This window comes from Didymosphaeria variabile (genome assembly GCF_027946475.1).
Source record: "Didymosphaeria variabile strain IMI 356815 chromosome Unknown scaffold_7, whole genome shotgun sequence".
NCBI lineage: Eukaryota > Fungi > Ascomycota > Dothideomycetes > Pleosporales > Didymosphaeriaceae > Didymosphaeria > Didymosphaeria variabile.
In genome coordinates this window covers 3,158,056-3,170,101 of record NW_026611626.1, presented here as the reverse complement: position 1 = coordinate 3,170,101, position 12,046 = coordinate 3,158,056, and the positions used below count along the sequence as shown (strand labels likewise).

The following is a 12,046-nucleotide window of genomic DNA, read 5'->3' as shown; positions in this document are numbered from 1 at the left end:
ACCGCTCCTTAACTACTCTGATACTGGCCAGTCCTCGCCTTTTCATCATACTCCAGTACAGCATCCAGCAGAACCTGCGCCCCAATCGCACAATGCTCCGGACTCGTATATTCATTCGGATTATGACTGAGCCCATCCTTACTGGGTACAAATATCATACTCGAAGGACATACGCGAGATGTCCAAGCAGTGTCATGGCCAGCCCTGCTCTTCATTTCCATGATCTGATCCTCGCCAGCGGTCTTGATTGCCGCACTTCTACAAGCATCGATGCACCTTGGGTGAAACACTGATTGCGGCATGCCCCAGGATCTTGCAATGGCGTAGGACGTGCTATTACCTTCCTCGGCGATGATCTTATCGAAGGCTTTGAAGACCGCAGACGCGAGCTCATCAACCATATCGTCGGTCGTGCAGCGAACATCGATGATGAAATCCACACCCGCGGATATCGTTGCTTGACTCGAAGTATCGCTCTTGATGACTCCCACGGTAGCCACGCCCAGCTCCGTCTTGAGCGCCGCATCCCGCACCGCAGTGATCAGCCTCGAAGCGGTCACAATCGCATCCGCACGGCCAGGCATCGGCGTCGCTCCAGCATGGCCTTCCACCCCTTCAACCCTGACAGCGAACCACTTCATGCCTTGCACGCTCGTCACGATTCCCACGGTTTTTCCTTCTTTTTCTAATAATGGGCCTTGCTCGATGTGCAGCTCGAAATGGCATTCCAGCCCGTTGTCTTTGTAGTCGGCCTTTGTGTCGCCTAAATAGCCAATGTCTTCGAGTGCTTGCTTCATGCGTATGCCTTCTTTATCTTGCAGATCCCAGCAAGCCTCCAGAGAAGTTGAAGAATGCGTCGACCAGACGCCAGAAGCCATCATTGCGCCTGGGAAGCGCGCGCCTTCTTCGTTCGTCCAGTTGACCAGGGCAATTGGCAGGTGTGTGGTAATATCGTTGTCGTGCAGAGTGCGAAGGACCTCGAGAGCGGATTGAACTCCAAGGATACCATCGTATCTGCCTCCTAAGTTGCAATCAGTATTGCCTTCACGTCAGTACAGCGAATCATTTCATACCTGCTGGCTGCGTATCCATGTGACTCCCCATCGCAATCGGCTTCACACCCTTCACGCTCCCGGGCCGAGTCGCGAAGATGTTACCAATCTGATCAACTTTGACCTCGCATCCTAAGCTCTTACACTCTGCGACGAGCCAGTCTCGTACTTGCTTGTCTTCCTGGCTGAGTGTCAAGCGACACATGCCCGTGGATGGAGCGGCAAACGCGCCCCACGACGTACACGTACTCTGCAGCGTATCGTTGAGTCTCTGCGCATTGATCTTCAACTCGCGTGTGTTCGCCATATCGTCCTCTTCAGACAAATCTGCACTTTTCCAGCGCTGAAAACGCCATGTTTTGAAGCGTGTCCTGCACTTTCGCCGATCCGGAAGTTGTAGATGGTATCTCTAGTAGCGAATCACACACACGAACGTTCTCCGTCGGGCAAATGTCTAGCCAATGACTGCCGGAACGACTGCGTCGTAGGAGCCGTTAGGTGCATCACGCAGGGCGATAAGACAGGCGGAGGAAGACGATGATGGGTGTTGCAGTTCCTCGGCGCGGGGCGCAAATGAGGGGGCTGCGATAGACCTGACACTTCTGGCTAGCGCTTCTCCTACCACATTGATTGGATCTCTTCGCCGCCATGCGTTCGCCGTCGGCAGTGAGGGCTACTATGTATACCTGGGATATTTCTCGTACGCATCCTGGAGCTGATTGCGAAAATGTTCGCTGATTTTGACCTCCTGATCGTGAACGGTGTCGTGGTGACAGACACCGAGGCTGGCGAGTATGACGTCGCAATCAAGGATGAGAAGATAGCGAAAGTGGTCAAGAGAGGGGAGCTGAAGGATGCAAAGGCGACAAGAACAATTGATGCAGAAGGGGGCTATGTAATGGTTGGTTCTCCAGAATGCCATCAAAAGGTCGAGCACTGAAGATACGCAGCCTGGCGGCGTTGACGGGCATGTCCATCTACAAGAGCCGCCACTATTCGGCAAAGGATCATCGGCGGACAATTTCGAGACCGGTAAGAAGGAATGTTCTCAAGAAGCTGAGTGTAATCAAGCTAAGTTGTGTAGGAAGTAGATCCGCAGTATGCGGTGGCACAACCACCATGGTGCCCTTTGCGCCCCAAAAGAAGAGCGAAGACACCCTCCTCGACACCCTCCACGCCACCCACGCCAAAGCTCAAGACAACTGCTATATCGACTATTCATTTCACCTTCTCGTCGGCAACCCCTCCGAAAGAGCTCTTTCAGAATTCAAAACGCTGCGCGAAGAAGGCATCACATCCCTCAAAATCTACATGACGTACGAAGCCTTGAAGCTGAACGATGGCGAGATCCTAGACGTCCTTTTAGAAGCACGGAAAAACCAAATCACCACCATGATCCACGCCGAAAACGGCGAACTGATAGACTGGATGACCAAGCAGCTCGAAAAGCGCAAGATGTTCGCGCCGAAGTTCCATGGACCGAGCCATCCCCCCATGGCAGAAATAGAAGCCACGCACCGCGCGATCTGCCTCTCAGAATTCATGGACAGTCCCATCTTAATCGTGCACGTTTCCACGCCCCAAGCAACAGCGTACATCAAGGCCGCTCAAAACCGTGGCATCCCCATCTATGCAGAGACCTGCCCTCAGTATCTTTTCCTGACCAAGAACGACCTCGATAAACCCGGCTTCGAAGGCGCAAAATGCGTGTGTTCACCCCCGCCACGCGAGAGCGAGGCAGATTGCGACGCCATCTGGACCGGTCTCGCGGACGGCACTTTCACCATTCTCTCTTCCGACCATTGCCCGTTCCGCTACGACGACAATGTCGATGGGAAGAAGACATGTATTAACGAGGAGTACCCCGACGGCCACTTCAAGTACATCCCCAACGGCATCGCAGGGATTGAAACGCGACTGTCACTAGCACTGGGAGAAGACCGGCTAGATGTCAAGAAGTTCGTCGAGTTGACCTCTACAAACCCTGCGAAGCTGTACGGACTGTACCCGCTGAAAGGTGGACTGGTAGAAGGCAAGTCTGATGCGGATATCAATATCTGGTATCCGCCGGGCAAGATGCCACTGTTTACACTTACAAACTCAATGCTACACCATAACGTGGATTACACGCCTTTTGAAGGACGGACGCTGAAGCAGTGGCCAAGGTATACGATTCTGAGGGGCAAGGTTGTGTGGGATAGAGAGAATGGTGGACTGCTCGGTGAGAAAGGATACGGGAAGTTCATCAAGAGGGAGCCAAGTTCGTTGGCGAAGCCGAGGTTTGAGGGGGAGTGGGATGTTAGGGAGGATGGGTCGTTTGGGTTTTATTGAGTAGAATGATGCAGTTATTGCGGTGCGTGCAGCTCCGAGAGTTAGTCGGGTTTATTGGTGCACATCGAGGGTGAAGTCATGCCTGATGGATCGCTATAGCATGGTTGGTTGAGAGTGAATGGAAATGATTGATGCAGGCAAAGCCTTTTGGTATCTCTGAGTATAATACAGCTTTGATCAAAGCATATATAGGAAGCAGGCCGTGGACTCGTAAAAGGAGACAACACTACGAGAAAAGAATTCCCGCCTAAGTCTTGGATCGCCCAGATCCTCATAAACTATACGGGTCCTCCACCAACCAAGGCTTCGTGTCCACCTCTCTCAGCTCGCACTTTCGGATCTTATCGACTGGGGGCTTAGGCGGCAAGAGAAGAGGAACGATAAACTCAGTCTTGATAGCGTCTTTACCATCCTTCTTGATCAGGTAGTAGGTCACGACAGCTTGGTATATCCTCCTGACTGCACTTCCGTTAGCGTCTCTCAACTCGCGCAAATAGAGATAGAGAATTTTGACCTACACTTCAAGTCCACTTGCAAATCTTTATTCCAGCCCTCTGCCTCGCGCTCCTTCGCCTCGATGTTCACCTCATCCACCGGCCACACCAGTTGAATCCCCACTTCGACTGATAGACACAGAAGTGTGTACAGAATCCAGCGGTTGTTTTTATGAGGCGTACCCTTGGTTCCTTTAGAAGTCACCTGCGAGATGAAGCCTGTGGTGCATAGCTTCGGATCTGGCTTGAAGGCCGCGTCGACAGTTACCTCCCATGCGCGGAAAGGGTTTCCTGGATCTTGGTCGATTCCAAGCGTTGTTAACAACGCCCTGAATTGGTTCTCCGCGCATTGCTTGAGGTGTGTATCTGTCACTTCTTCGTCCGAGTTCAAAAGTGCATAGTCGAGAAGGTCCTGCCTCATGGAAGGTTCATCAGCGCGTACGATGGTTTCGGTCCAGGGGTGATCGGGGTCTGTGCAGGGTGCATAGTGACTGTGGTCAGTGATGGGGATGATGGGGATACGGAGTCGAGCGAGAGGGGAGGTGATCCATAGGGGTCGGTTTTGTACGTTGGTGTTGTGGTTATCCATGATAATGCAATATCTAGATCAGAGAGCTTTCGTGGAAAGGGAGCAATTGGACTTGGTTTGACAGATTTTAATACTGTGAAGAGGTTTGTAAAGACTGATGGTAGTGTTTTAGGAAGGTGATAAAGAACATTGCGACAAACTTATATATGCCTTCACTATGACTCGATCCCAGTTCCACAGTGCGATGTTGTAGACTCAGTACCTTGAAATCCGCCTGAGTTGACTCTATCGCGGGTCATGGTGACGATCGAGCCTATCGAAAGATGATCCGCGATGACTCTGAAAGGCAATTCTGGAGCCCATCATCTGCTGGCTTGGCGTACTTCAGTAATCAGCGGTGTTGGAAAAACCACTCTGAAGGCGGGATCCCGTCTCCCAGCATCATAACTTCGATAGATAATGAGTTCTTGGGACCTGACTCGACGCACGAGGTGTGACAAGTTTGAAGCCTCCGGCATATGGCCAAATAAGCACCAGATGAAAGAGGAGCGATGATGAGGAGCGATGAGCTTGATTACTCTCGGGGTCTTTCAGATAGGACACTTTCAAGTAAATCAGTGCTTGGTATTTGGAGATCAGCGAGATATTGGGTAGCAGCGGGGTGTTCTTCTGGGGCGCATTGGGTCCTCCTGTTACATATACGTCCGCGCTCCGGATCTGCATTGATCAGCCAGGATATGACTATAAAAGTCTCGTTATACCGCCACAGATCATGTATGCGCCCTTGATGACAACGTGGCTTCACTCTTCCACCGCTCTGACGTTGGCGTGGCTCAGCGTGGTGGATGACTAGGTGATTGGATCGATGCGGGAGGTACGCCAGGATATCCATGCGATCAGTGAAAACAGCGACGGATCGTAGCGAGTTAAAAGCTACAACCGCGCGTCGTACTCGTGGGTAAAGTTTATTGAAGTAAGGTGTATTGTAGAGACGATGGAGGCGCTCGGCAGGTGGGGATATCAATAGCTTGTGTGCGACAGTTGTGTTGATTATCGAATAACCACGCACTTGCTTATACCAATAATTATCGGTGCTTTACAAAAGTCCCTTCCCACCTTTTGATACCTGCAAGTACCTATTTTCGTACGGTGGGAGGCTGATTATTAGCTGAGTTCTGTTAATTTATTTTTCTTAGGCCTAGTAGACGTTGAAAAAGGGCACTAAGTTGGTAAAATTAGCTTACTAAGATAAGTAGACCAATATCTGGCGATTTGTTCTAGGCTGGCTGAAAGAATGCAAAAAGGGTACACAGAGCGACGGAAATTGGAAGAGGAACTCTTAGGTCGACGAACACGGATGAAGAGCCTAGTGTGAATGTCAATGCTTATAGGTCTTGTGCGACTACCGTGTTTATTGACCCCGCTCTTACGCACACCTAGTGTAGACGTTAGCACTTATAGCTTATGTGTAACTGTCGTGTTAATTAACCGCGCTTTTGCTCACACTGAGTTCTGCGGAAGATTCTCCTGAACACGGATGAGGAGTCCAGTATTACTACCAAACTTTGGGTCTGCTTGTGTACAACATATCTCACTGTTCCTCATTCTCGTCTTCGTCTTCATAATCCTCTCCATCATCATCCCCCTCATCCACATACCCATCCAATCCATTTTCCCCAAGAAACTCCTCAAGCAACCCCGCCACCTCCTCATTATCCAAATCCGCAAACGGAATATGCGTACTCCCCTTCAATCCCGCATTCCCCAGCTTGAGCACCTTCGCATTCCCCCCATACTGATTAATCAACTTCGCCACCAGCCTACTCTCCACCACACTACTCATATTCTCCGCCCTGTGATCCCCCCAAACGAACTGAACAGCCAATAATCTCGCCAACTTCTTAAACTGCTCCACCGGCACGACGTACGGTCCAAACCCTCCCTTGCCCGCGGTGACGTTGATGTTATCGGGGAAGACGTACCCTATAGACTCGTAGGTTACGATGCCTTTGATATTCGTTGTGTTAGACAGTGTAGCAGTTAGCTGTGCGCGCAGCCCGCCCGCGGAATTAGTAAGGTATACGATATCCTTCCCCACGCGACCAGAGTCCGCAGCTACAGCCGCGGCGCGCGCGTGTAATCCCACATTTGCTTTAGTGTCGTACTCGACGTACCGCGCGGAGGTAGCTTGCTGCCACGCGTCCTCACTCGCAGTTGGGAACTGCACGTCCGGCCACCATTGCTTGTATCTGGGCCCGAAGTTCCAGGCGGCGAAGTTCGCGGTGTCCATGTAAGAGGGGATGTAGATGGTAGGCTCGCAGGCCCAGTTTGCGCGGCCGACGCGAGGGCCGTCCCAGAGGTAGACGGGGTAGTTGCGGCGGAGGAAGAGGTCTTTGAAGCCGGGGCCGCCGTCCCAGCGGTTTTGCCAGACTTGGGTGGAGGAGGAATGCCACATTACTAAAGAGGTCTTGCGTGGTCGGTAGGGGAGGAAGTATTCCATGTAGCCATGGTCGCAGGAAAGCGTGATATTCGGTTGGAAAGGACTGTGGATTATTGTGCCGCCGATTTGAAAACCACCTGAGCTCGATAGCACGATGGGCTTTGGAGGCCTCTCCGCGGCTGCCTGTCCGGCAAGGACGAAGGTGAGAATGGAGAGGAGCATTCTGGCGATTATGGCAGTTTGAACAGCACTTAGCATCAAGGGCTGTCCAGGTATGCATGCTTATGTATAACACTGATGTTAGGGTAAGCCGTAGATGAGATGCGGAGGCGAGCAATTGCCGAGAAGTTGGAAAGCCGGTATGATGGTTCCTTTCTCAGCCCTATGGGTGCTGAGTGCCCATACAGCATGTACGAAGTGGAGAGGTAGATGACCGTCGGGCGTATCCTCTTCTGTTTTCCCAGATTAAGACTTCAACAACCCCAGTTATTCAGCCGCTGGGCCGGGTATAACATTCGCTCGCTTCAATGCGCGTCGCTAATCCGTCTTCTGACAATAAGGGAAAGGAGACTTGTACATGTACAATCGCAAAGCGCCAATAATGCCATGTTCCCTGTCATCCGGTAAACCCCAAATTCCGAATGCAACGCTCACCACCTCGAGTGCTCAATTCAACCGATAGTAGACAATAATCCTACATCTCCATATTACGAAACATAACAACAATCCCATCTTCGCGAGAACTGAGGACGTGAAATAGTATTACAAATGCAGTATACAACGCGACACCGGGCCTTTCTTAGGATATGGGGATTAGTTTTGTTCTTTCTTGTCCCGGTCGCAGGGCCGACTCTGAGCCTACCTACTGTAGTATCCCCCGGCGGACTCGTTTGAGATGCTGCTTTAGAAGTAAAGGTTTTCTTCGAGTTCCTCTTCGAGCTTAGCGAGCCAGAGACAGAGACCGCCGCTTCCAATAGCGCCATTGGATTAACATGCAGCCATCTTTCACAAGGTTCGCAGTGGAGATCTACGAGCTTCCTCATAAGTTACTGCTCTGAGCGAGTGTTTCATCCGCAGCTACTACACTACACAGTAAAGCCATCAGCCTTCTCCACGGACATATTGCGCCATACCGTAGCTTGGTATGTTCATCGACATCAGCTTCGAGCAGAACATGTCCCTCAAGTCCAACACCAAACAAACCGAAACCCCCTTCCAAATCAGGCAGATTGACGTCGCCGTCCCTGGGTGTGATCGCGGGTGAAGCAGCGCGAAACTTAATTACGGCCAGTTACGCAGTGGAGCAGCGACCCCGTCTGCCGTCGCTGGTAGCAAATGTCAAAGACCGGTATCAGCTTCGAGCAGAGTATATCCCATCCAGTCCATTACCAACCAAGCATCCTCGCTATGTGAGCCCAGGGTTACTTATAGCCATCCCCAGACGTGCTGCTTCATCCGCGAAACTTTGACTACAGGCCTACATGTACTACACAGTGGCGCAGCGACCTCGTACAACGTTGCCGGCAGCCAATCTAAAAGCCCAAAAAAGACAGTTCACAGCACAGAAATAGCAGCCCACGCATCGACACCGCGGCGCTCTCGCTGATGGAAGTGCCCTCCCCGAGTCGACGCGTCGAAAAAAAGAAAGGCTAGGCTCAGAGGGGTAAGTGTTGGTCGATCACGTGCTGAATTTCCAGTTTTGGAATTAGACGGAAAAGCGAGCGAGCCTCACCGGAGGGCAGGGCAGGGCAGGTACAGTCCACAGGAAGACGGCGCAATGTAGACGTCCAAAGGTAGCATAGCCGTGGACATGTGGAAAGAAAGAAAGAAAAGAAAAAAGGGAAAAGGGAAAAGCGATCTTCAACGGATGTAAAGGACTGCTAAAGTCGGTCAAGTCAGTCCACGAGAGGATGCCGCTCGCAATGTACTGTAGACCCATCTTCCAAAGATAACTGCGTAGAAATTCACGAAAAACGCTCAAAAGAGTCGGTGAGCAAAACGGGACATACTGGTCTTATTGGGGGGAGCGCTAGGATACAGCGGCATTTATGTCAGACCTCATCTCATGGTGCACTTGTATATCTCTAAATCGCGCACAACTATACTATACGTCGTTGAGGTAGTCAATAGACAATCATCAGGAACAGGAGCGTGTGCCAGCTGCCACTCGTACCTATACACGCGCAAGGCTTCGTAGAAGCGCAACACGCGCCCCAGTCGGTGAGCCAAAAAAACTCAGCGCTAGGATACAACGGCATTGAAGTCAGACCTCAATATACACTTGTGCATATCTTCCTCCCAATATATAGAAGAAAAGAAAATCGCGCACAATTGTACATCTTCAAGATAGATAGATAATCGTCAAGAACAGTAGATAGTCCATGCCAGCTGCCACAGGTTCTCATACACGCGCATACCCTCATAAGCGCAACACGCGCCACACGCTACCATCTTCACAGTCGGTGAGCTTTTGAAAACTCGGTCTCGTCGCGAGCGCTCGCGAGCCCAGCGCTAGGATACAGCGGCATTTCTGTCAGACCGACCTGCCCTCGTGGCACTTATACATCCTCACCCGGCGGTCGGTCGGTGTAGACGAAAATCGCGCACCCACGCACCCACTCCACTGTCCATCTCACTTTCTCCGCGACCCCGAAGCCTTGCCCTGCGCAAGCCGCGCGCGTAACGTGGAGTAAGTTAAGGTACCTTGGAGAAGAGTGCTGTGGGATACCAAGGCCGTTTTGCGATTAGTTTGGCTCGGCGCGCGGATTGGCACTTTGGCTTTGGGTTCTCATCGGGCTGGGCGATGCCAGCGATGGGCACTTGGCAAGCATCGGAGTTTTATCAGTGAGATGGGTGAGGCTGGAAGAATTTAATTCGTCATAGGTAGTCTACTGTGGCATAGGGTACCGGTATGATGAGCAGCACCGCGGTGAACAGACTCGGTGGCCCTTGGCCAGTCGGCGTCGGATAGACTACTCCTTTCAGGCGAACGCTGCGTTCGTACGAGGCAGGTAAATCCCACGCGATGAGCTAGTGGCGGCCTGAGGGTGCGTGAGTAAGGTAAGAGTTGCGAAAACTCGTCTCGTGTGGCTACTTATGTAATGCGATGCGATGCGCGAAGATACGAAGGGAACATTGGCACGAGGTAGCAAGACGGTCTATACCGGTTCAATCCATAGATGAAGGCGACGGGCCGACAGATCGACGACACAAGAATTGCGCAATGAATGGACAGGTCGGTTAATTCACAGGACGAGACGAGACGTGCAAAGTGAAGCGAGCACTTCAAAAGGGTTGGCACCGGAGTTGGAAACCTCAGGATGTGATGGCGCTGCATCGGGCATTTTGGGGAGCGGGATCGGCGTTGGAAAGAAAACGCATCTGCAACACCACGCAGGTGTTTGGAACGGGCCGGCCGGGTGGCTGGGAGGATCGTGAGTCGCCACGAGCAAACGGCGGTGGTTTGGAGACGAAGAATGTGTAGTCATCGGCAGTCCTCCATCGCAGAGCGCAAAGCGACGCTTGCGGGCCAAAGTCGGCGCGTCGCCACGAGGCGGCTTCCGACATGGATGGCGAGTGTGAAAATCGCGCAGGGCCGTATCTAGAGCCGGCAAGAAGCGAGGCATTTGGGGTTTGGAGACGTGGCAGCGAGGCCTTTTTCAAGGACCGAAGGGGCGGCGAGAGGCCGAGAGCCTCATTGCGGCTCTGTTCCAATGCAGTTGTTTGTTTGTGCGTCTCGGGCGCGTTCCAGGGGCGTTATCTGGAGCGGCAGGCAAATCACCAATGGCGACAACATGGCTGGTTATTTCCGCGAACGGAGCCTGTGGGGGTGAGTGGTTCGGCCAGCCATCGGCCGCAGGCTGTCGGGGTCCAAGGTTTTATTGTGTGTTGTTATTGCTGCTGGTCCATTGCTGGATGCGGTGCAGGTGTGGGACAGGTCACGTGGCTCATCTCGGTTGAGCCAGCTGTTTGACTCGAGCAGTGTCTGGGGGCCTGCCTCGGCACGCGACTCCGGAGTGCTGTGCCGGCAGCTCGAGGGAGACGAGACGCGGCCGGAGGATCTGTGGGAGATACCGCATGCACGAAACGGCTGCACTGTGAATCGGGTGCCCAGACGTGCAGAGGCTGGTGCCGTGAAGAGCGTGGGCGGGCGTCGCAAGGTGAGCACGACGCCGAATCAGCGCGCGGCTGGCATGGCTTATTCAGGCTGGTGCAGCAGCGCGGCGGGATTGGGCGCCGTCGGGCGGGGCGCGAGCCAGCAGGAACAGGCGTGTGGCCCGGCCTCGTCTGGGGAGCAGCAACAGCAAACGGCACGACTGTCGGGGCTGGTTTCCCTCCAGCCCAGCTCCCTGCATCGCACGCTGAGATTGCTGGTTGCTGTTGAGCGCCGCAGCAGGGCGAGAGAGAGCGAGAGCGGGCGAGGCTCGCGCGCTGGAGGGGCTGCCGGTGCGTGTGGCTGCGGGTCTCCGAAAATTGCGAATTTGGGGTGCTCGGCTAGCGTCTGGCAGAGGCTCTGTGAAAATGCCAGCCCAGCGGCGGAGGCGGTCAGCGCCTGGCCTCATGGCTAGCCATCGCATCGTGAACTGGAAACACTTGTCAAACAAACGCGCCAAGTCCGGCCGAAGCTTGAACGGGCGTGAATCAAAGCTTGAGGCGGCAATGGCAAGGCGTGACACACGGGGGACACAAATCTCGTAGTTGATCCGGCCGAGCCGTGCCCACGTCATTGTGCTGTGATGGAGCCCTCAGCGGCGCCCAGCTGCTGATCGATGCCGCGCTTACCTCAGGGAACGGGCCCGCGGCGATTGGTCAATTGCAGACGTGCTGCACCGTGGAAAGCGCTCGAATGCGTGATTTTCTATGGGAGACTCCAGGCACGCCGCGCTGGGTGCTGGTTTTTCGCAGGGCCGCGGCCCACTCGCAGCGGGTCTGGCGCCCACTCCTCGCTGTGCGCGCGACGCAGGCTGCTGGGGCAACGGGTGCGTCGCAGGGGGTGCTGGACCAGCAGGCGTCGATAGCTCCGGCGGTGGAGCTTGGATCGGCTGGGGTAAGCTCCCCTGTCGTCGCAGCGCTATCACGTTGAGAGCCGCGACGAGAGCGCGATTTTCGACCATCCGACCTATCCCGGCGCGCCTTGAATGGCCCGTGAGGCATGGATGCGTCGCAGCGGCCGGCATGCAGGCAGCCTTCAGAGTCTGTC

General features: G+C 53.6%; 3 protein-coding genes across 3 annotated transcripts; 1 reads left to right on the top strand and 2 right to left on the bottom strand.

Moving 5' to 3' along the window:
- Positions 1-8: 8 nt before the first annotated feature.
- Positions 9-1,359, bottom strand: N0V89_010204 (uncharacterized protein; the record flags this gene model as incomplete). Its single annotated transcript, XM_056218949.1, has 2 exons — positions 9-1,021; positions 1,074-1,359. The coding sequence occupies 2 exons, from the start codon at positions 1,357-1,359 to the stop codon at positions 9-11; spliced, it is 1,299 nt and encodes a 432-aa protein (XP_056068214.1).
- Positions 1,360-1,779: 420 nt separating this feature from the next.
- Positions 1,780-3,383, top strand: N0V89_010203 (uncharacterized protein; the record flags this gene model as incomplete). The annotated part of the gene is made up of 2 exons (XM_056218948.1): positions 1,780-1,953; positions 1,995-3,383. 2 exons carry the CDS (start codon positions 1,780-1,782, stop codon positions 3,381-3,383), a joined length of 1,563 nt encoding a protein of 520 aa, XP_056068213.1.
- Positions 3,384-5,997: 2,614 nt separating this feature from the next.
- Positions 5,998-7,068, bottom strand: N0V89_010202 (uncharacterized protein; the record flags this gene model as incomplete). The annotated part of the gene is made up of 1 exon (XM_056218947.1): positions 5,998-7,068. The coding sequence occupies one exon, from the start codon at positions 7,066-7,068 to the stop codon at positions 5,998-6,000; it is 1,071 nt and encodes a 356-aa protein (XP_056068212.1).
- Between the last annotated feature and the right edge of the window lie 4,978 nt (positions 7,069-12,046).